Below are 21,085 nucleotides of genomic sequence, written 5' to 3' on the forward strand. Positions count from 1 at the left end.
ATATTTCAATGAGAAATGTGTAATGCTTCAGCTCCCTGTAACATTGCAAGAGGGAAAGTCAACACTTACTACTACAAGTGATCCCTGAAAGTGATAGCAGTACGGATTGTGGGGGAACTTCCTAAAGAAGGGATTGTCCAATTCTGTAACCACTTTATCTGAACCAGCGTGTTCCTTTTTCGCAGTAGTACTTCTACGGAGCAATAAACACTTTATCTGAAGTTAAAGCCCCCATACGCATTAGGTTAGGCTGATAGACAGAAATGAAGGAGGAGATGTAGGGGAGTGCTGCACTGTGGAGAGCTTTGTTGGTGAGAACAAGCACTTTGAATTGGATCCTATAATGAATGAGCAGCCAATGTAAGGACTGGAGAAGAGCGGACGTGTCCGAATACCGATTAGCCAGATGGATGGCCCTGGCAGCTGCATTAAGCATGGACTGGAGAGGGGAGAGTTGAGTAATGGGGAGGCCAATTAATAGACAGTTACAGTAGTCCAGGTGGGAGTGGATCAAGGCAAAAGTGAGGGTTTTTGTTGTTTCCATGGTGAGAAAAGGGCGGATTCTAGAGATGTTCTTTAGGTGTAAGCGGCAAGAGCGGGCAAGAGATTGTATATGGGATGTGAAGGAGAGATTGCTGTCAAACATAACACCCAGACAGCGCACCTGCTGCCGGGGTGTTATTATGGTGCCACCTACGGAGAAGGAAATGTCAGATTTAGGGAGGATAGTAGACGGCGGGAGCAGAAGAAGTTCAAGTTCTGAAAGGTTAAGTTTCAGATAGAGAGCGGACATGATGTTGGAGACTGTGGACAGTCAGTCACTGGCGTTCTGTAGTACCGCGGGGGTAAGGTCGGGGGATGACGTGTATAGTTGTGTGTCATCAGCATAAAGATGGTACTGAAAGCCAAATCTGCTGATTGTCTGTCCAATTGGGGCCATGTAGAGAGAGACGAGAAGGGGGTCAAGGACTGAGCCCTGAGGTACCCCGACAGCGAGAGGAAGATGAGATGACGTGGAGCCAGCGAACAAAACACTGAAGGAGCGGTCAGAAAGATAGGAAGTGACAGGAGAGAGCGGTGTCCTTAATGCCTAGTGACTGAAGCCTAGAGAGTAGGAGACAGTGGTCAACAGTGTCGAAAGCTGCAGAAAGGTCGAGAAGAAAGAGCAGAGAATGGTCACCATTACATTTTGCTGTCAGAAGGTCATTGGTAACTTTGATGAGTTCAGTTTCAGTCAAATGTAGGGGGCGGAAGCCAGATGTGAAGGGTCTAGGAGGGAGTGAGTGGAGAGGTAACGGGTAAGGCGGGAGTAGACTAGGCGCTCCAAAAGTTTAGAGATGAAAGGGAGATTGGAGACTGGTCTGTAGTTGTTTGTGCAGGATGGGTCGAGAGCGGGTCTCTTTAGTAATGGAGTAACGATAGACTGTTTGAAGGAGGATGGGAAAATGCCCGAGGAGTGGGAGAGATTAAAGATTGTAGTTAGGTGAGTTGTGATGACTGGAGAGAGAGACTGGAGGAGATGTGAGGGAATGGGGTCGGTAGTGCATGTAGTCGGACAAGAAGAAGAGAGGAGTCTGGAGACTTCTTCTGTGATGGGATCAAATGTGGAAAGTGAGCCAGGGGAAATGCAGGGAGGGATGGGAGTCATAGCACTTGGTGGTTGGGAGCGGATTTCCTGATGGATATTATCTATTTTCTCTTTAAAGTGGGAGGCCAGGTCATCCGCACAAATGTCTGTGATAGGGGCTTGTGCTTTTGACCTGTGGAGGGAGTGAAAGGTGTCAAAAAGTTTCTTGGGGTTGTTGGCTAGTGAGATCAGGGTGGTGAAGTAGGTCTGTTTGGCGAGGTGAAGGGCAGAGTTTATAGACTCTAATCATAAATTTGAAGTGGATGAAGTCTTCTGGTGTGCGGGTTTTTCTCCCTCGGCATTCAGCACTCCTAGAGCATCGCTGGAGAAGTCAAGTTTGCAATGTGAGCCAGGGTTGTTTTACTCTGTGTTTGGAGGTTCTGAGGGTCAGGGTCGCTACTTGGTCAAGGGTGCTTCTAGGAGTGTCGTTGTAGTGATGAACAGCCAGATCAGGACAGGAAAAAGAGAAGATTGGGGACAGGGAAGATTGTAGGGTGTCTGAAAGTGCCTGAGGGTTAATGGTTTGTAGATTTCTGAATGTGTGATAGGTAGGAGTATGCTGGGGCGGGCAAGGACTTGTGAGCGTGAAGGAGAGAATGTTGTGGTCAGAGAGGGGAAGCGGTGAGTTATTTAGGTAGGAGATTGAACAGAGCTGGACAAAGACCAGGTCAAGGGTGTCACTGTCTTTGTGTGTCTCAGAGGTTGAGGCTGTGACAGGCCGAGAGAAGTGGTTAGTGATAGAAGCTGGGATACAGATATGGAAGTGGGACTGTTAATGGGGATGTTGAAGTCTCCCAGGATAAGAGTTGGTAGTTCTGAGGACATATAGTGCGGCAACCAGGCTGAGAAGTGGTTAAGGAAGTGGGTGAGCCTGAGGGTTGGTATATGACCGCTACTCTGGGGGAGAGGGGACAGACGAGCCTGATGATGTGGACCTCAAAAGAAGGGAATGAGAATGATGGAACTGGGGGGGATGACCTGGAAAGTTCATTGTGGGGACAGGAGTATGCCAACTCCACCACCAGGTGGTCTCGGGGAATGGGTGAATTGTAAGCCACCATGGGAAATGGCAGCAGGGGAGACAGTGTCAGAATCCTGAATCCAGGTTTCAGTGAGGGCCAACAGATTCAGAGAGTTGTTCAGAAAGCAATTGTGCAGGAAAGAAAGTTTGTTACATACAGACCGTGGATTCCAGAGGGCACAATTAAATGAAGGAGAAGAGGGAGTGCAAGTAATATTAATAAGATTATTATGGTTTTTATATGTGGTAGGGTAGGGGCTGAGGTTGGGGGATGGTGGACCGGGGTTGGGGGAGATGTCCCCTGAAATCAGTAGGAGTAGGAACATAAAGAGCAAGTAGTTCTTTGAAATGTAAGAAGTTTTTTTGTGCGATGTGTTTGGGCAAGATGGGCTGAGATTTTTCAGGAAGGTAAGGAGTGCATGAGAGCTGTACATGGGAGAGAGAAGTATAGAGGGGCTGATGTGTATGAGTGGTGATGGAGGGGGATGGGGCGGTGAATGTGGATGGCAAGGGAAGACAGGAGGATAGAAATAAAGCACATGGATAAAATGGAGAGCAAAGTGTGATTAACCTGACTCCTGCCCTGACTAGCTGCCATGGAGTAACTGTCTTTTGCTGGATGCTTAGCTAATGCGATGCTTTGCTGAGTGCGTGCGACCCCTCACATGCATGTTCCCCATATATATATATATATACAGTGGGGAAAAAAAGTATTTAGTCAGTCAGCAATAGTGCAAGTTCCACCACTTAAAAAGATGAGAGGCGTCTGTAATTTACATCATAGGTAGACCTCAACTATGGGAGACAAACTGAGAAAAAAAAATCCAGAAAATCACATTGTCTGTTTTTTTTTTCATTTTATTTGCATATTATGGTGGAAAATAAGTATTTGGTGAGAAACAAAATTTCATCTCAATACTTTGTGATATATCCTTTGTTGGCAATGACAGAGGTCAAACGTTTTCTGTAAGTCTTCACAAGGTTGCCACACACTGTTGTTGGTATGTTGGCCCATTCCTCCATGCAGATCTCCTCTAGAGCAGTGATGTTTTTGGCTTTTCGCTTGGCAACACGGACTTTCAACTCCCTCCAAAGGTTTTCTATAGGGTTGAGATCTGGAGACTGGCTAGGCCACTCCAGGACCTTGAAATGCTTCTTACGAAGCCACTCCTTCGTTGCCCTGGCGGTGTGCTTTGGATCATTGCCATGTTGAAAGACCCAGCCACGTTTCATCTTCAATGCCCTTGCTGATGGAAGGAGGTTTGCACTCAAAATCTCATGATACATGGCCCCATTCATTCTTTCATGTACCCGGATCAGTCGTCCTGGCCCCTTTGCAGAGAAACAGCCCCAAAGCATGATGTTTCCACCACCATGCTTTACAGTAGGTATGGTGTTTGATGGATGCAACTCAGTATTCTTTTTCCTCCAAACACGACAAGTTGTGTTTCTACCAAACAGTTCCAGTTTGGTTTCATCAGACCATAGGACATTCTCCCAAAACTCCTCTGGATCATCCAAATGCTCTCTAGCAAACTTCAGACGGGCCCGGACATGTACAAGCTTAAGCAGTGGGACACGTCTGGCACTGCAGGATCTGAGTCCATGGTGGCGTAGTGTGTTACTTATGGTAGGCCTTGTTACATTGGTCCCAGCTCTCTCCAGTTCATTCACTAGGTCCCCCCCGCGTGGTTCTGGGATTTTTGCTCACCGTTCTTGTGATCATTCTGACCCCACGGGGTGGGATTTTGCGTGGAGCACCAGATCGAGGGAGATTATCAGTGGTCTTGTATGTCTTCCATTTTCTAATTATTGCTCCCACAGTTGATTTCTTCACTCCAAGCTGGTTGGCTATTGCAGATTCAGTCTTCCCAGCCTGGTGCAGGGCTACAATTTTGTTTCTGGTGTCCTTTGACAGCTCTTTGGTCTTCACCATAGTGGAGTTTGGAGTCAGACTGTTTGAGGGTGTGCACAGGTGTCTTTTTATACTGATAACAAGTTTAAACAGGTGCCATTACTACAGGTAATGAGTAGAGGAAAGAGGAGACTCTTAAAGAAGAAGTTACAGGTCTGTGAGAGCCAGAAATCTTGATTGCTTGTTTCTGACCAAATACTTATTTTCCACCATAATATGCAAATAAAATGAAAAAAAAAACAGACAATGCGATTTTCTGGATTTTTTTTTCTCAGTTTGTCTCCCATAGTTGAGGTCTACCTATGATGTAAATTACAGACGCCTTTCATCTTTTTAAGTGGTGGAACTTGCACTATTGCTGACTGACTAAATACTTTTTTTCCCCACTGTATATATAAACACAAACTGCACATACATACACACGTATATATACACACACTGCACATCCATACACATGTATATATACACACACTGCACATACATACACATGAATATGCACACACAGTGCACATACATACACATATATATACACACACTGCACATCCATACACATGTGTATCTATACACACACTACACATATGGTACATCACATACGGTACATACTATCCGAGTTTCTCTAGACTCCTACAGTTAAAAGACATTTGTTGACATCATAGTCACAAGACAGTGATGTCACATGGTCTGTAAGCTTTCTTAACACCAGAAAAGAAAAGCTGAGGACCTGAAGAGTGGGGGCCCTGAGAAATATCTCAGTTCTGTCTTCTCTAACGCCAGGCTCACAAACCAGTCTGACTCCTTTTCAGTTTCTCTAGACTCCCACAGGTAAAGGACCTCCGGTGACATCATGGTCACAAGTCATTAAGCAGTCTTAATGTCGGAGTACAAATGCTGGGGGCGCCGCAAAAACTCTTACTGTTTCTCTTATTCATTCTTATCCAGGGGCGTAACTAGAACTGATTGGGCCCCATAGCAAACTTTTAAATGGGGCCCCCTCAAAGACACACCCCCTCAAAGACACACCCCCTTCAAGACATTCCCAGAGGTCCATGCGGCAGGCAGCTCTGCAGAGAGCTAATAGACAGCGAGGGCTCAGGGAAGGGGCGGGACTGAACTAGTCTGAAGCAATACACTCTGTGACTGGTGCAGGCAAGGAGGCGGGCCCAGTATGTGCTTCGCTCCGCACAGCAGGCACAGAAATGCAGCGTAGGCTGCAAAATCATAGTGTACATTTTTTTCCGCCAGGGCCCCGGATCCCCTACACCAGTGGTCCCCAACCTTTTTTGCACCAGGGACCGGCTTCAAGCAAGACCATTCTTCCATGGCCCGGCAGGGCGGGGAGGGAGGTGTGACAGTTGGGGGGCTTTGGTCATAAGGGGGCGGGGCTATGGACATGGTCGTAGTTTAGCAGTGTATACTTATCATTTAATTATAACATTTATAATGTGACTCAACTCACCATAGGTTTTGAATGAGTGGGAGTACCTGGCTTGTTTCTCTGTTTCAGTGGGAGCACTGGGCTACTTCTACTGATGACCGTCACTGCTAATGATGATTGGAACCTACAAGGAAATGGAGCATTGAGCATTTAAGAAAAATTGTACTGGAGCACTGTACATGCTGATTATTTTCTAATCATCAGAAAATGTATGTGTGGTTCCCCCTGTCCTGTCCAGCTCTGTGTGGCTCCCCCTGTTGTATGCATGGCTCCCCTGTCTCATCCTTGTATACATGGCTCTGCTCCCATCCTCGCATACATGGCTCCGCTCCCACTCTCCCATCCTGTATGCATGGCTCTGTTCCCACTCTCCCATCCTGTATACATGGCTCCCCTCCCACTCTCCCTCCCTTGTATATATGGCTCTGCTCCCACTCTCCCTCCCTTGTATATATGGCTCTGCTCCCACTCTCCCTCCCCTGTATATATGGCTCCGCTCCCACCCTCCCTCCCCTGTATTTATGGCTCCGCTCCCACTCTCCCTCCCTTGTATGCATGGCTCCGCTCCCACTCTCCCTCCCGCTCCCCTGTATATATGGCTCTGCTCCCACTCTCCCGCCCTGTATATATGGCTCCGCTCCCATTCTCCCTCCCCTGTATATATGGCTCCGCTCCCACTCTCCCTCCTCTGTATATATGGCTCCGCTCCCACTCTCCCCCATCCTCCCCCATCATACATACCCTCACATCGCTGACCTTCCTTCCCGTCGCTGAACTTCCCTCCCTGCATCTCGTGGCGCTTCAGCTCCTGTGCGGAGCAGTCACGTGCTACCGCTCATTAAGGTCTATGAATATGGACGCCACGCCTATGGGAGATGAGTGGCGTCCATATTCATGACCTTAAATGAGCGGTACACTTGACCGCTCAGGGACCGGTGAGTATCAGCTGCTGCACCGCCGGCTTCCCTTGTGTCCGCGGACCGGCAAGGGCACTACAACGGCCCGGTGCTGGGCCGCGGACCGGTGGTTGGGGACCCTTGCCCTACACTACACGCACCGGGCCCCCAAGACAGCGTTGGCCACCCACAGCACCCGCCGGAGCGCCGCAGTAATGTAATTAAATTGCACTACCGGGTAGCGCCGATCAGACCCAGGGAACCTGGGCCCCTATATGGGCCGGGCCCCAAAGCAACCGCTTCGGCTGCTACCCCGGTAGTTACACTAGTGTTCTCGTCTCGACAGTTGTAACTCTCTTCTAATCGGTCTCCCTCTTACCAAACTCTCCCCTCTCCAATCTGTCTTGAATGCTGCAGCCAGGATCATATTCCTCACCAATCGTTACACCGATGCCTCTACCTTGTGCCAGTCATTACACTGGCTACCCATCCACTCCAGAATTCAGTATAAACTTATTGCCCTCACCCACAAAGCACTCCATGGCTCAGCACCACCCTACATCTCCTCCCTTGTTTCAGTATACCACCCTACCCATGCCCTCCGTTCTGCTGATGACCTGAGGTTAGTATCCTCACTAATCATAACCTTCCACTCCCGTCTCCAAGACTATACACGTGCTGCGCCAATTCTTTGGAATGCACTTCCCAGGTCAATACGATTAGTCCCCAATCCCTACAATTTTAAGCGTGCCCTGAAAACGCATTTATTCAGACTGGCCTATCGCCTCAACACATTAATCTAATCTATCCCTGGGTGGCACAGCCAAAAATTTTACCATAACCAGGTTCCCCGCATCATGTTCCCACATGCTTTATGCATCCATTAGCCCTCTGTGTCTGTACTGTTACACACTTAACATTATGGCTGGTCCATACAATCAGGGCAACTGTTACCACCCACCTTCGTGTCTACCTCTTTTCTCATAGACTTGTGAGCTTGCGAGCAGGGCCCTCATTCCTCTTGGTATCTGTTATGATCTATGTGATTATTGTTATGCTGTAATGTCTATTGTCAGTACAAATCCCCTCTGAAATGTAAAGTGCTGCAGAATATGTCTGCGCTATAGAAATAAAATATATTATTATATTATTATTAAGAGAGTGGGTGACCTGGGCAATTGCTTTGTTTTTTCCCTCTAACATCATCTCTGGCTATAACCAGGGCTTATTTTTGGAGTAGAACTTGTATTTTAAGCTTCTTCCAAAAATCCTGTAAAATCATAGTAGGGCTTATATTCAGGGTAGTTCTTATTTTTATGGAAATATGTATGGGGCCTCATCACTCTCCCCTGACTAGAAGACTAGACTAGAAATTGGAATATCAATGAATGATCTTTTTGTTCCTTATGGAGAAGAGTCTGTCAGCGGCCCTCTCATAGAGAACACAAGAACTGAGCAGGCCTGTGTATGTGAGAGATGGGAGATAGAACGTGTAATGTGTATGCGGCCTTCAGCTTGGGATGGTACAGGCATTTTCTGTTGTGGACAAAACCTAACACAGAAACCAAATGAACATATACCCTGCTGTAAGTAAATAAGTAAAAGTAGTAGTGCAAATGAATAACATAAGGTACTTAGTAGACATCGTTTTTTATTAAAAAAAAAGTGCAAAAGCCATCCCACCAGCGTCAAGGTGAACCCAAATCAGGCTGGTCCTAATCTCTTGTATTAAAATATTACACTGTGTCAATGTGAATAAGGGCAGAGCATGACCGGGATCTGAATATGGACACCCAGCAAACGGGAAGCTATAGAAACGTACCGTGTCTTAGGTTTTGTCTGTTTTGATGGCCATTGTGACTATGCTCTTATTTTATATGTATACCAACTTATCCTACAGTTCATTTTTTTCAGTTAATTTTCTGTTGTGGGTCATCAAAGCTTTGCTCACATTTCTATGGTTGCCGTGTCACTTCTTTCATGTTCCCTATGTGAAATACTCACTGTTAATGATTGGTTTATCAGAGGCGGCACAAATTTGTACCTTTAAGGGGGCTTTACACATAGCGATATCGCTAGCAATATCGCTAAAGCGTCACCGATTTGGTGACGCAGCAGCGATATCGCTATGTGTGATACTTAGCTCCGACCGGCTCCCCCGCTGTCTGTCGCTGATCGCGCGAGATCGTGCAGCTCCATTCCTCGTCGGGCGCTTCCTGCTGGGCTTCCTGCTGGCGCCGACGAGCGACGCGTGGACGCGGATGGGAGGACGTCAGGATCGCCGCATCTGAAAGGTAAGTAACGACCGCTGTATCGCTGCTGCATCGCTGTGAGATCTGCCTTTGTGGCAGCTCACTAGCGACCACTTAGTGATGCACCAGCGATCCTGACCGGGTCATATCGTTGTCGGGATCGCTGGTGCATCGCTAAATGTAAAGGGGCCTTTAGGCTTGTAGGATTGCAATTTCAGACCTCAATGGCCTAACACTGTGCTTCCCATCATAAGATCTCCTCTACGTTTCCTCCATCTGGGGAGCGATGATGATTGCCACAGCTTCAGTTTAAATGACTCTTAACATAATGTTTTATCCGAAATGCTGTATCCATGGATATGACGGCCTGTGACTAACAGCTCGGCGTCTGTGCACAGGGGACATGGGAATGTGCTCTCGGTGCCATACAACAACCACTCATTTTGTACTAAGACTGCATAGACTTGTTTTACGCTGCGAGTTCGGCAGCACGTTTTATTTTATTTATGTTTGATAATTTCATGACATTTGTTTGTATATTATTCGTTTACAATCCTTCAGTGATGACATCATATACATCATTCAGATGACCGCTGCAGCCAATCACTGGTCTCAGCGGTGATGCTTGAATGTACAACACATGACCGTTGGAGCCAAAGTGGTCTCGTATGTGATGTTTGTGACCTCATTAATACAGAGCCAGAATAGAACTGAGCATGAAGACAGAATATAAAAGCAAAGGCAACGTTATCATCTTAACACGTGAGTGATATATAAGAGTATGCTCACATTTGCCACTTTCTGTGTCTCCCGTAGTCGTTAGTGGGCCCAGACTCTGGATCGGTGGAGGCCACAGTAGCGGTAACACCATTATTCAGGCTATGGACACACAATAAGAATATGTGGCTGGAAGACACTTTTAAGTGGCTCTAGAACTGGATATTGAAGTATATGTTGCAGTCCCCAGCTTTCTCAATGCAGCAGTCGTAGTACTGCTTTGTCTAGCTCTGAAGTAGTTCCATCTTGTCTCAGTCATGTCTACAGTGCTTCGTTAAATCTTTCCACTAATTGTAAGCATTTTTTTTCGAAGGTCTCTGTCAATAACAAGCCACCAGAGAGTGGAGGAGGTAGTATGGACGTTCAGCCAAGTACGTTGGCTCCTTCAGCACCTCCGTCCTATGAGGAGGCAACAGCAGGAGATGGAAAGAAGGCTGGTTTTCCTACCACATCTCCATCTGTGACCCCATATCCAAACTGGATGCCAGAGGATGCAGGTAAATCTACATCCATTTTCTACCTCCAACTAGAAATGTAGTATAGTTCTTTTGATTTGCTATGTTGCTTACCCCATGTGCAGGAATTTCAGGACCTTAGGTATCTTTGGTTATGACCACTAGCAATAGGTTAAATGTCAATATATCAGTGATTGTAGCCATGGATACCTAAGGTCCTGCAATGCCTGCCAATGAAGAAAGAGATATAGCGAATCAGAAAAACTATGCTACATTTCTAATTGAAACACAAAAAGAAAACACAGAATGACAAATGTGCAGAAATAACCTGCAGTAACAAATATGACAGTAATCAGCAAGTGCTGGTAAAAAGATGGCAACAAATACAGGGTATTTAGTCGATACTAAATACCCTGTATTTGTTGCCATCTTTTTACCAGCACTTGCTGATTACTGTCATATTTGTTACTGCAGGGTATTTCTGCACATTTGTCATTCTGTGTTTTCTTTTTGTGTTTCAGTCAGTGGGTGGTGTGAACACTGTCCGACCGACTTGTTCACATTTGTGCATGTCACATGTGTTTTTAATACATTTCTAATTGGAGGTATTTGCTAATATTATTATTACACCTACTACATATTGTGATAGGATCTTGGATATTGGAATATCTCTTTAAACCCATGTGTACTATTGAATTATGAAATAAAAATTAGAAAGTCGGTTACTCGTTAGGGTCATGTTCTGAGACCTGTGGTACTTACTGTACATATCTTTGCTTCATGCTTGCTCCTTCGGCCAGCAACTACTCCGTGGACACAACTCAGAGGGCCCCATTGTAAGTTCAGACCACTGTAAAGTGGTCTAAGGGTAGAGGCTGAGATTCCGCTGAGACTTGCTTTACAGACTTGGTGCTAACCAAGGTAGTTTCTTTGACCTGATGGCTTCTGACAGACTTTACAAACTGTAAAAAAAAAAAAAACCCGAGGGGCCCCCATTTTTTTTTCTCGGACAAAATGTTTTTTTCCCTATGTTCCCAATTAATGAATAAAAGTACTTAAAAACTACAGGGTGGGCCATTTATATGGATTCACCTAAATAACATGGGAATGGTTGATGACCCAGATCAGCGTGCTAAATTTGCAGAATGGGCAAAACAAAAATTGGAACAGGACCCTCAGTTTACACAGAACATTATGTTCAGTGATGAGGCAAACTTTTTAGGTGTGCCATTTATATGGATACACCTAAAGAAAATGGGATTGGTGACAGTTTTCTTGCATAGGGTGTCTTGCATTGAAATCTGCTGCAATTACCCGGGTACTGCGTTCACCAGACAGCAACACAATTTCCATCGGCTTCTCACGTGTTAACCTCTGCATCATGTCAATGGCTGTAAACAACGAGAAACTTGTAAATATATCATGAAAGAATAAAGTTACGTTAAAAGCAAGCACACTATTGTTTTTCTTGTGAAATTCTCAATAAGTTTGATGTGTCACATGACCCTTTTCCCATTGAAAAAAATAAAGTTAGATCCAAAATGGCCGCCATGATCACCACCCATCTTGAAAAGTTTCCCCCTCCCATATAATAATGTGCCACAAACAGGAAGTTGATTTTGCCAACCATTCCCATTTTATTTAGGTGTATCCATATAAATGGCCCACCCTGTACAGACTTCCATTCCTCACTAAATCCTTTTGAGGGGGGGGGAATTTTGGGCTGCCCCTTAAACATCAACACCGACCATTGCAAAGAATATATTTTCACTTGAGTTACTTTCTTTCCTTTTATATAAAGATATTTTTGAGGTATGGTAAAAAAAAGTATTAAATTGCATATTTCACTACGGCACTATGTAAACTGTAATTCCCAATTGTATAATGACTTTATATAAAAGCACAAATGCCCAGCAGAACTCGGCCTACATCTGGCCTTGTATATTGAAAGTGCATGGGGACAAGGTCCTCCCTTCCTCTGAACCAGTCTGTCACTGTTAATTTATTTGTTACACTTGTGTGTGTGTATATATACACTCACTGGCCACTTTATTAGGTACACCATGCTAGTAAGGGGTTGGACCCCCTTTTGCCTTCAGAACTGCCTCAATTCTTCGTGGCAGAGATTCAACAAGGTGCTGGAAGCATTCCTCAGAGATTTTGGACCATATTGACATGATGGCATCACACAGTTGGCGCAGATTTGTCGGCTGCACATCCCTGATGCGAATCTCCCGTTCCACCACATCCCAAAGATGCTCTATTGGATTGAGATCTGGTGACTGAGGAGGCCATTTGAGTACAGTAAACTCATTGTCATGTTCAAGAAACCAATCTGAGATGATTCGAGCTTTATGACATGGCGCATTATCCTGCTGAAAGTAGCCATCAGATGTTGGGTACATTGTGGTCATAAAGGGATGGACATGGTCAGCAACAATACTCAGGTAGGCTGTGGCGTTGCAACGATGCTCAATTGGTACCAAGGGGCCCAAAGAGTGCCCAGAAAAAATTCCCCACACCATGACACCACCACCACCAGCCTGAACCGTTGATACAAGGCAGGATGGATCCATGCTTTCATGTTGTTTACGCCAAATTCTGACCCTACCATCCGAATGTCGCAGCAGAAATCGAGACTCATCAGACCAGGCAACGTTTTTCCAATCTTCTACTGTCCAATTTCGATGAGCTTGTGCAAATTGTAGCCTCAGTTTCCTGTTCTTAGCTGAGAGGAGTGGTACCCAGTGTGGTCTTCTGCTGCTGTAGCCCATCTGCCTCAAAGTTCGACGCACTGTGCGTTCAGAGATGCTCTTCTGCCTACCTTGGTTGTAACGGGTGGCAATTTGAGTCACTGTTGCCTTTCTATCAGCTCGAACCAGTCTGCCCATTCTCCTCTGACCTCTGGCATCAACATGGCATTTCCGGCCACAGAACTGCCGCTCACTGGATTTTTTTTCTTTTTCGGACCATTCTCTGTAAACCCTAGAGATGGTTGTGCGTGAAAATCCCAGTAGATCAGCAGTTTCTGAAATTCTCAGACCAGCCCTTCTGGCACCAACAATCATGCCACGTTCAAAGGCACTCAAATCACCTTTCTTCCCCATACTGATGCTCGGTTTGAACTGCAGGAGATTGTCTTGACCATGTCTACATGCCTAAATGCACTGAGTTGCCGCCATGTGATTGGCTGATTAGAAATTAAGTCTTAACACACAGTTGGACAGGTGTACCTAATAAAGTGGCCAGTGAGTGTATATATGAACAGTTGAAACCTGAAGTTTACATACACTATATATAAAGACACATATGCATGTTTTTCTCACTATCTGAAATAAAATACAAAAAAAACATTCCCGTTTTAGGTGAATTAGGATTACCATAATTTTTAATATTTGCCAAATGTCAGAATAATGAGAGAGAATGTTTTAAGGCTTTTTCTAACTTACCGCAAAGTCAAAAGTTTACATACATTTCATTAGAATTTGGCACCATTGCCCTTAAACTGAATGACTTAGGTCAAACGTTTGGGATCTCCTTCCACAAACTTCTCACAATAATTGGTCGGAATTTGGGCCCATTCCTCCGGGCAAAACTGGTGTAACTGTTCCAGGTTTGTAGGTTTGCTCGCACCTGCCTTTTCAGCTTTGCCCATAAATTTTCAATAGGATTGAGATCAGGGCTTTGTGATGGCCACTTCAAACCATTAACATTGTTATCCTTAAGCCTCTTTGATATCATTTTGGCAGTATGCTTCCGGTCATTGTCCATTTGGAAGACCCATTTCCTCCCAAGCGTTAACTTCCCGGTTGATGTCTTGAGATGTTAGATCAGTATTGCCACATAATCTTCTTTTCTCATGATGTCATCTGTTTTGTGAAGTGCATCAGTCCCTCCTCCAGCAAAACAACCCCTCAAAATGATGCTGCCATCCCCGTGTTTCACAGTTGGGATGGTGTTCTTAGGCTTCCAAGCTTCTCCCTTTTTCCTCCAAACATAACGATGGTCATTATGCCCAAAAAGTTCAATTTTAGTTTCATCAGACTACAGGACATGTCTACAAAAATTAAGGTCTGTGTTCTTGTGTGCATTTGCAAACATTAATCAGGCTTTTTATGCTTCTTTTGGAGTAATGGCTTCTTCCTGACAGAGTGGCCTTTCAGCCCATGTTGATGCAGTACTCGTTTCACTGTGGATATTGACATAACCTTACCAGCTATCACATCGGGAGGGCGGTAATGTCATGATGGAGCAGACTTTGCAGCGTGGAGCATCCCCCCCCCCCCATATTCTCACCTACCCACTCTCTCTTTCCCCATGTGCTGACTCCTCCTGTCTGTGCTCTATTCTTTGACCTGTCTACCCCATGTGCTATCCCCCTTGTCTGCTGTCTCTCTCCTTCCTGTGCTGTGTTCTCCCCTCATGTGCTGTCCCGTTTGAGCTGTCTCCCCCCCTGTGTTCTATCTCTCTCACCCCTGTGTCTGACCGTGTAAAGAACATACCACAGCTCCTGGGCAGTTGAGGAAACAAAAGACAATACTGACATTACAGCAGGAGATCACAGAGGATACATTTTGTGAGGTCAAATATTGTTTAAAAACAGTCAGTGAAATATTTTACCTCACAAAATGAATCCTCTGTGACCCCGTGCTGTAATGTCAGTATTGTCTTTTGCTTCCTCCCCTGCCCAGGAGATGTGGTATGCTCTGTACACGGTCAGACGCAGACAATTTTTAAAATGAACTTTCGTTCATGGGAAAGCTCCTTTAATGTGACCGGCTTCCTCTGCCTGTAGACACATCATGCATCTGCGGCCGGGATCAGCCAAATGATTCACTGCGCAGTGCGACGGTGTTCCGCTTGTAGTACCACGCAAGAGGGTGTGTGAGTGAGTGTGCGAGTGAGTGTGTGAATGTGAGTGTGTGCATGTGTGGTGCATACGGCATACAGAGTGTGTGTGTGTGTGTGATGCAACGGTGTTCAGCTGGTAACATAGTAATTAAGGTTGAAGGAAGACTTTAAGTCCATCTAGTTCAACCCATGTCCTATCCTAACTTGCCCTAACATGTTGATCCAGAGGAAGGCAGAAAAAACCCATGTGGCAATCATTAAGCTTCACATTAGGGAAAAAAATCCCTTCCCGACTCCACATACGGCAATCAGACTAGCTCCCTGGATCAACGCAATATCAAGGAAACTAGTGTATATAACCTGTAATATTATACTTTTAAAGAAAGGCATCCAGGCCCTTCTTAAATTTTAGTAGGGAATCACTCATTACAACATCATATGGCAGAGAGTTCCATAGTCTCACTGCTCTTACAGTAAAGAATCCTCATCTGTGAGTATGCTTAAACCTTCTTTTCTCCAGACGTAGAGAATGCCCCCTTGTCCCCGTCACAGGTCTAAAGCCCCCGTCATACACAGCGATCTTGCTAGTGAGATCGCTGCTGAGTCACAAGTTTTGTGATGCAACAGCGATCTCACCAGCGAGATTGCTGTGTGTGACAGTTATCAGCAACCGGCCCCCCTGCCGGGTATCGCTGATCGTCCTCGAATGGCCTGGACATTTTTTTGATCGTTGGTCTCCCGCTGGCCAGCGATCAGCGAGCTGGAGCCTGGTAACCAAGGTAAACATCCGGTTTCTATGCGCCGTGCGTCGCTTAGAAACCCGATGTGTACGTTAGATACCAGCGCGCTGGTGCAGGGAGCTGATAACCAAGGTAAACATCGGGTTTCTAAGTGGGTTTCCCTAATCTCCCATTGCCTCTCTGGCATGGCACGTCGTACAGGCAGTATTTCAGAAAATACCACCTTGGAGTTCCATGCTTTAAACTTGCAGCCTAATTCCCTGAAATCAGCTTTAAGGACCTTCCACCTACCTCTAAATTTATCATTTGTGCCAATGTGCACCATGACCGCTGGGTCCTCACCAGCCCTTCCCAGTAATCTGTCAACCTGATCAGTGATGTGTAGGACTCGAGCGCCAGGTAGGCAGCACACCGTTCGATGATCTCTGTCTTTGTGACAGATAGCCCTATCTGTTCCCCTAATAATTGAGTCCCCCACTACCAGAACCTGTCTGGCCTGCCCTGCTCTCCTATTTCCCCCCTTACTGGAGCAGACACTCCTCCGGCTTTCAGAGGACATGCCTTGCTGCAGCAGTGCTACCCCTGTGCTGACACTCCCCTCATCTGCCAACTTAGCAAACTTACTGGGGTGTGCCAGGTCAGGCCTAGTCTCCCTGGCGCTCTTCCCTCTACCCCACCTTCTGTCACCCAGCTTGCTGCTTCACTGTCCTGCATCTCCAACCTAGCATCCCTCCCTCATCTATCCCACTTAGCGTCTGCTCAGTGAGCAGAAGACTCCTTTCCATATTGTCTATTGATCTCAGTGTTGCCAGCTGCACATTTAGATCCAGTATCTGGGCTTCCAAATTCACAACATGCTCATGTGGTGCCCCTGAGGCTCAGTTGCCACAGAGGTACTGCACCTTCTCCTAAGGTGTAGTGCCCCACCAACTAGGTAAGTTGGGAACTCCTTTCCACGCTCCAACACCTGCATCCCACACACAGGATAGTTCAGTAGGTCCGCCTAGCAGCTTCAGGCTGGGGGTAGCAGAGCACTCTTCGTGGAACCCTGCTTCGTAACACGAGATGTGCTGGGAGGTGGGTGGAGTTAGTATAAAAGAGGGGGAAGTGAAGAAGTGTAGGTCAGTCTGACAGAAGGTCAGTCTGGGGTGAGTCCCAGAAAAGTTCAGTTCTGAAGTTAGTTTTGAGTTCAGTTTGAGTTCAGTTTAGAAAGAGTGCTGCAGCTGCCTCAGTGATCTGAGCCAGCTGGCACGGGAAAGAGAAGAGAAGGAGAAAGACGTAGACCTGCAACCTAAGCTTCCATAAGAGAGAGAAGGAACAGCGCAGAACGAAGGAGTAAGATAACAAAGAGGAGTTGTGGGTTGGAAGAGGAACCCTGCCTATAGGTTCTCAGCGCAAGGCCAGGGCCCGGTCCCCGAGGTTGTATGGACACTTATGGTTCTGCAGCAGACAGCGGTGGAGTAGTTGGCTGTAAATGCACTACTCCCATCAGAGACTTGGGACACAACAGCAATTGAATAGAGAGCCAGGACTTCTGAGAAGGGAGTCCCCGATAGAGGCTACAGCTGTCTGTCATACAAGTAAGGTTCTAGGAACATCTGACAGGAGGAATTCCAGAGAACTACGGTACTGGAGTTCTTCACACTTAAAGGCGCAATAGAGGAGTCGTTCAGGAAAGGCACATGTTGGCGGAGTGTTGGAGAGGAGAACCCTGACTTGCCCGGGAGGTTGTTTGAGTGTTATGATTGAGTCACCGTAGGAGGCAAAAACAGAAATGCTAGCTAAGTCCAGAAAACCAGAGAAGTTGGCAGCTATCGGATTGCAGACCCCTGAACCTATCAACACAACTAGCAGTAGCCGTGGGGGGTTCCTACGATGCCCTAGACCCCTCGATCACAGCCGGAGAATTAAATAGGCCTAAAGAAAGAAAGGGGAAATCTAAACTGCCCCAGAGCAGACCCCAAAGCAATAGGCAGCCCCCAACATATAATGACGGTGAAGCAAGATGAAAATACTAACACAGACAGAAAGATAGACTGAGCAAAGACGGGGCCCAAGCTAACTAGATAGAAAAGGACAGGAAGGCTGCTGTCTGCAATCCGTGAAAAACCCTATGAAAATAAGAGCCAACAGACTGACAGTAAAAAAGGCCCTGAAGACGCTAGGCTTCAAAAAAGCTATGTCAGTACTCAGGAATATTCTGAAGACAGAGCTACAGGCAAAAGGAGATTCAGCTCACCCCAGCAGGGAATGGCAGAATACAGAAAAGCAAGGAAAACAAAAAACAAAACAAAATGCTAACAGGCAAAACAGAAAACTTAGCTTTAGAGGAGCAGGAATCAGACTGGTGTCCTAGAAGTCCACAGAGAAATCACCCGCAGGGCAGAAGGGCGTCGGCAGCCTTATATCCAGTCCGTGACTCCACTCAGCCAGTCATCCTCATTAGGATCAGGTGCCTGATAATCAGGCTCATTACCTTCCTTTACCAGAATAGGGAGTTTACCAGACCTCAGTGACGAAGGGGAAAATGAACTCACAACAATTGAGTCTCTACCCCGGAGGACACGGCACGAAGGCAGGCAGCAGTGGGTACCACAAACTGTGAGTAAAGCGTTGAAACTACAAGCCCTGGTGTCCTCCATTCATTCGCCGCTAACACCTTCAGCTCCGCTACATCTGGGTACCAGCATCTATACCATTCTGCGTCTCTCCTCGTCCATTGCACCTACACTGCCCTGGGACTACAGCTCCACCTGTGGGGAGCTATACCATCTTTGCTGCACCACACCATCAGTCCCAGCGGATCTGCATGCAGCGTTGGCTTACCATCTCCTTTGCCAAACACCATGGGTGGCGTCACGAACTATTCAAATAAACTTTAACACCATTAACATCACCGCCATTGATATTGGGCGCCCAGGGCCACGGACCGGGTCACTGCTGCTGTGACAAATTCCCCCCTGAGACCGGCCCAGTACCGGGTACCCCGCTGCCCTGGGTGTAAGGGCGACCCACTCACATCTCGCACAGCAGTATGCACCCTCGACCGGCTGGTCAAGGATTGCATACATGCGGCAAGACGTGCACTGGATGGTATTGGCAATAGTGGAGCACATTCCTAATGGGGATTGCACCAGACAGAAAAGATAAATAAAAAATAAATAAAAAGTATTAATAAAATATAACAGCAATTCAGTAATACCTCCCTTGGAAACTCCCTGAATCCAAAGTCACTGAATCACAAGTCACACACTTACTACCGTTCGCACTTACGCTCTGGTCACACTCAGCTCGTTCATACTCGCTCAGGCAGAAGATTTAAAGGGGTTTTTTTTTTCCCCCTTCACAAGAAAACCACCCTACTGCTCAATGCACTTCCAAAAGGACTTGAGCCCCAACAGCTGCCCATTATAAACCCTTAATTATGAACTCCCACCCTTAATTAACCCCTTGTGAATATAGCTACACCTCAAGATTTAAATGCAATATAGTTAGCCCTTAAACACACAGATAGTAAAATAAGAGATTAATCCTGTAGTACTGCGCAATAGGTTTATACCAGCAGCAGTTTCGATACTGAGGCACCCATCACTTGGGTGTCCCAATATGGCGGTCGGTGAACTTCCTCCGCTTGGAATTCTGGAATACGGTGACATCTGGACAGAACAGGAAATGAAAACATTACAAGGCAATTATATAAATAGATTAGATAATCCTAATTGACCTAAAACAGAAAGGTTTATTCTGATTCATGTCAGATATTGAGAAAAACATACATATGTGTCTTTTTTTATAGTTTATGTGTACTTCTGGTTTCAATTGTATCTATCTATCTATCTTGTTTAGCTTATAAAAAAGACACCTCCATTTTGATCTTATTTGCTATTATATGCATGTGTGGTCAATACACAAGACTTGTACATGATGATTCAATTCCCTGATCTTAAGGACCAAGAGGCATTAATTATGTGTGGAGGAAAGACACGTCTGCTCCGTAAACAATACTGTAAAGCCGGTTATCTCTGCTTCTACAATTACACAAGCTGTTTATTATTAGACCTCTCTGTGATCAAACATTGGGCTTCCCACAGCTACTGCTCCGGCTCCATCCCCTTGTACTGTGGGTCTAGGTGCATATGACAGAGCAAATAGCTTCCCATAGTAACAGCAAACAAATAGATGAAAAATATCCTGAGGTTCCTCGCACCTCTCACTTATGCAAGGTTTCTACTCAACAAACACTGGGATTCTCTTTCTCAAGTAATTAAGAGGAGTTTGCCAGCAAACTCGATCTTTTTAGTTTTTGCCACCGAGTTCTTAATATTTTTTGTCACAGTACTGTCACATTTAACAATAAATGCTACTTTGAAGGTAGTTGCACCAGAAATTGTATGGGTCATAAACTTAAAGAGAATCTGTCACCAGGAAATTCAGTCTAGTCTGCAGGCACCATGTTATAGAGCAGGGGGAGCCGAAGAGATTGATGTATAGTTTTGTGAGAAAAGATCCAGTATAACCGGTGATTTTGCTCTTTCTGGGATTTTGGGTCCAGTGGGCGTTCCTAGCAGTGACTGACAGCAATCTCTGTATTCACTCTTATACAAATAAAGCTGTCATTCACTGCTAGGACCACCAACTCGACTCAAAATCCCCAAAACAGCAGAGGATATATTTCAGTAACCTTTGTCAAATCTTATGGCCCACAAAATAACTATCTAAATTGCAAGTTGCAGTATTTCAGCCTAAAAATCCCTATAACTAGGTTTCCCCTTCAGTATACCTCACTGTCCACTGCCTGTTGTCAAGTGTACTTGGTCTTTAGCATTGAAGAAGAATTACATGACCTGGGTGGTGGTCTTTGTCTCTCTGTGTAAGATTGCCTAAAGGCATTACAGAGAGGCAGGGGCAAGCATCAAACAATGGCAGCACCTGGGACGTAAAGGAAGGAAGTTCCAGCAGTTACAGTTCTAACAGAAATCTCATGAAGAGGGACAATTCATTAACAAAAGATTGGATTGCAAGTTACAGAGCATGAAAATAAGGACAGTTCCTGGACAAATTAAACTGGTGTGAGCACTAAAAGCAGTTATAAAAAGGAGTCGTCAGCTCAGAATAA

General features: G+C 45.8%; 1 protein-coding gene across 1 annotated transcript in view; it reads left to right on the plus strand.

The window, feature by feature from the left end:
* Positions 1-21,085, plus strand: part of FAIM2 (Fas apoptotic inhibitory molecule 2) — a 59,083-nt gene that overhangs the window by 6,201 nt on the left and 31,797 nt on the right. Inside the window, exon 2 of the mRNA XM_073546144.1 lies at positions 10,237-10,420. Coding sequence (XP_073402245.1) covers positions 10,237-10,420 — 184 coding nt within the window. The remainder of the gene's footprint in view (positions 1-10,236; positions 10,421-21,085) is intronic.

Source organism: Dendrobates tinctorius, unplaced genomic scaffold (assembly GCF_039654945.1).
Source record: "Dendrobates tinctorius isolate UK_male_01 unplaced genomic scaffold, ASM3965494v1 ptg000145l, whole genome shotgun sequence".
NCBI classification, from domain to species: Eukaryota; Metazoa; Chordata; class Amphibia; order Anura; family Dendrobatidae; genus Dendrobates; species Dendrobates tinctorius.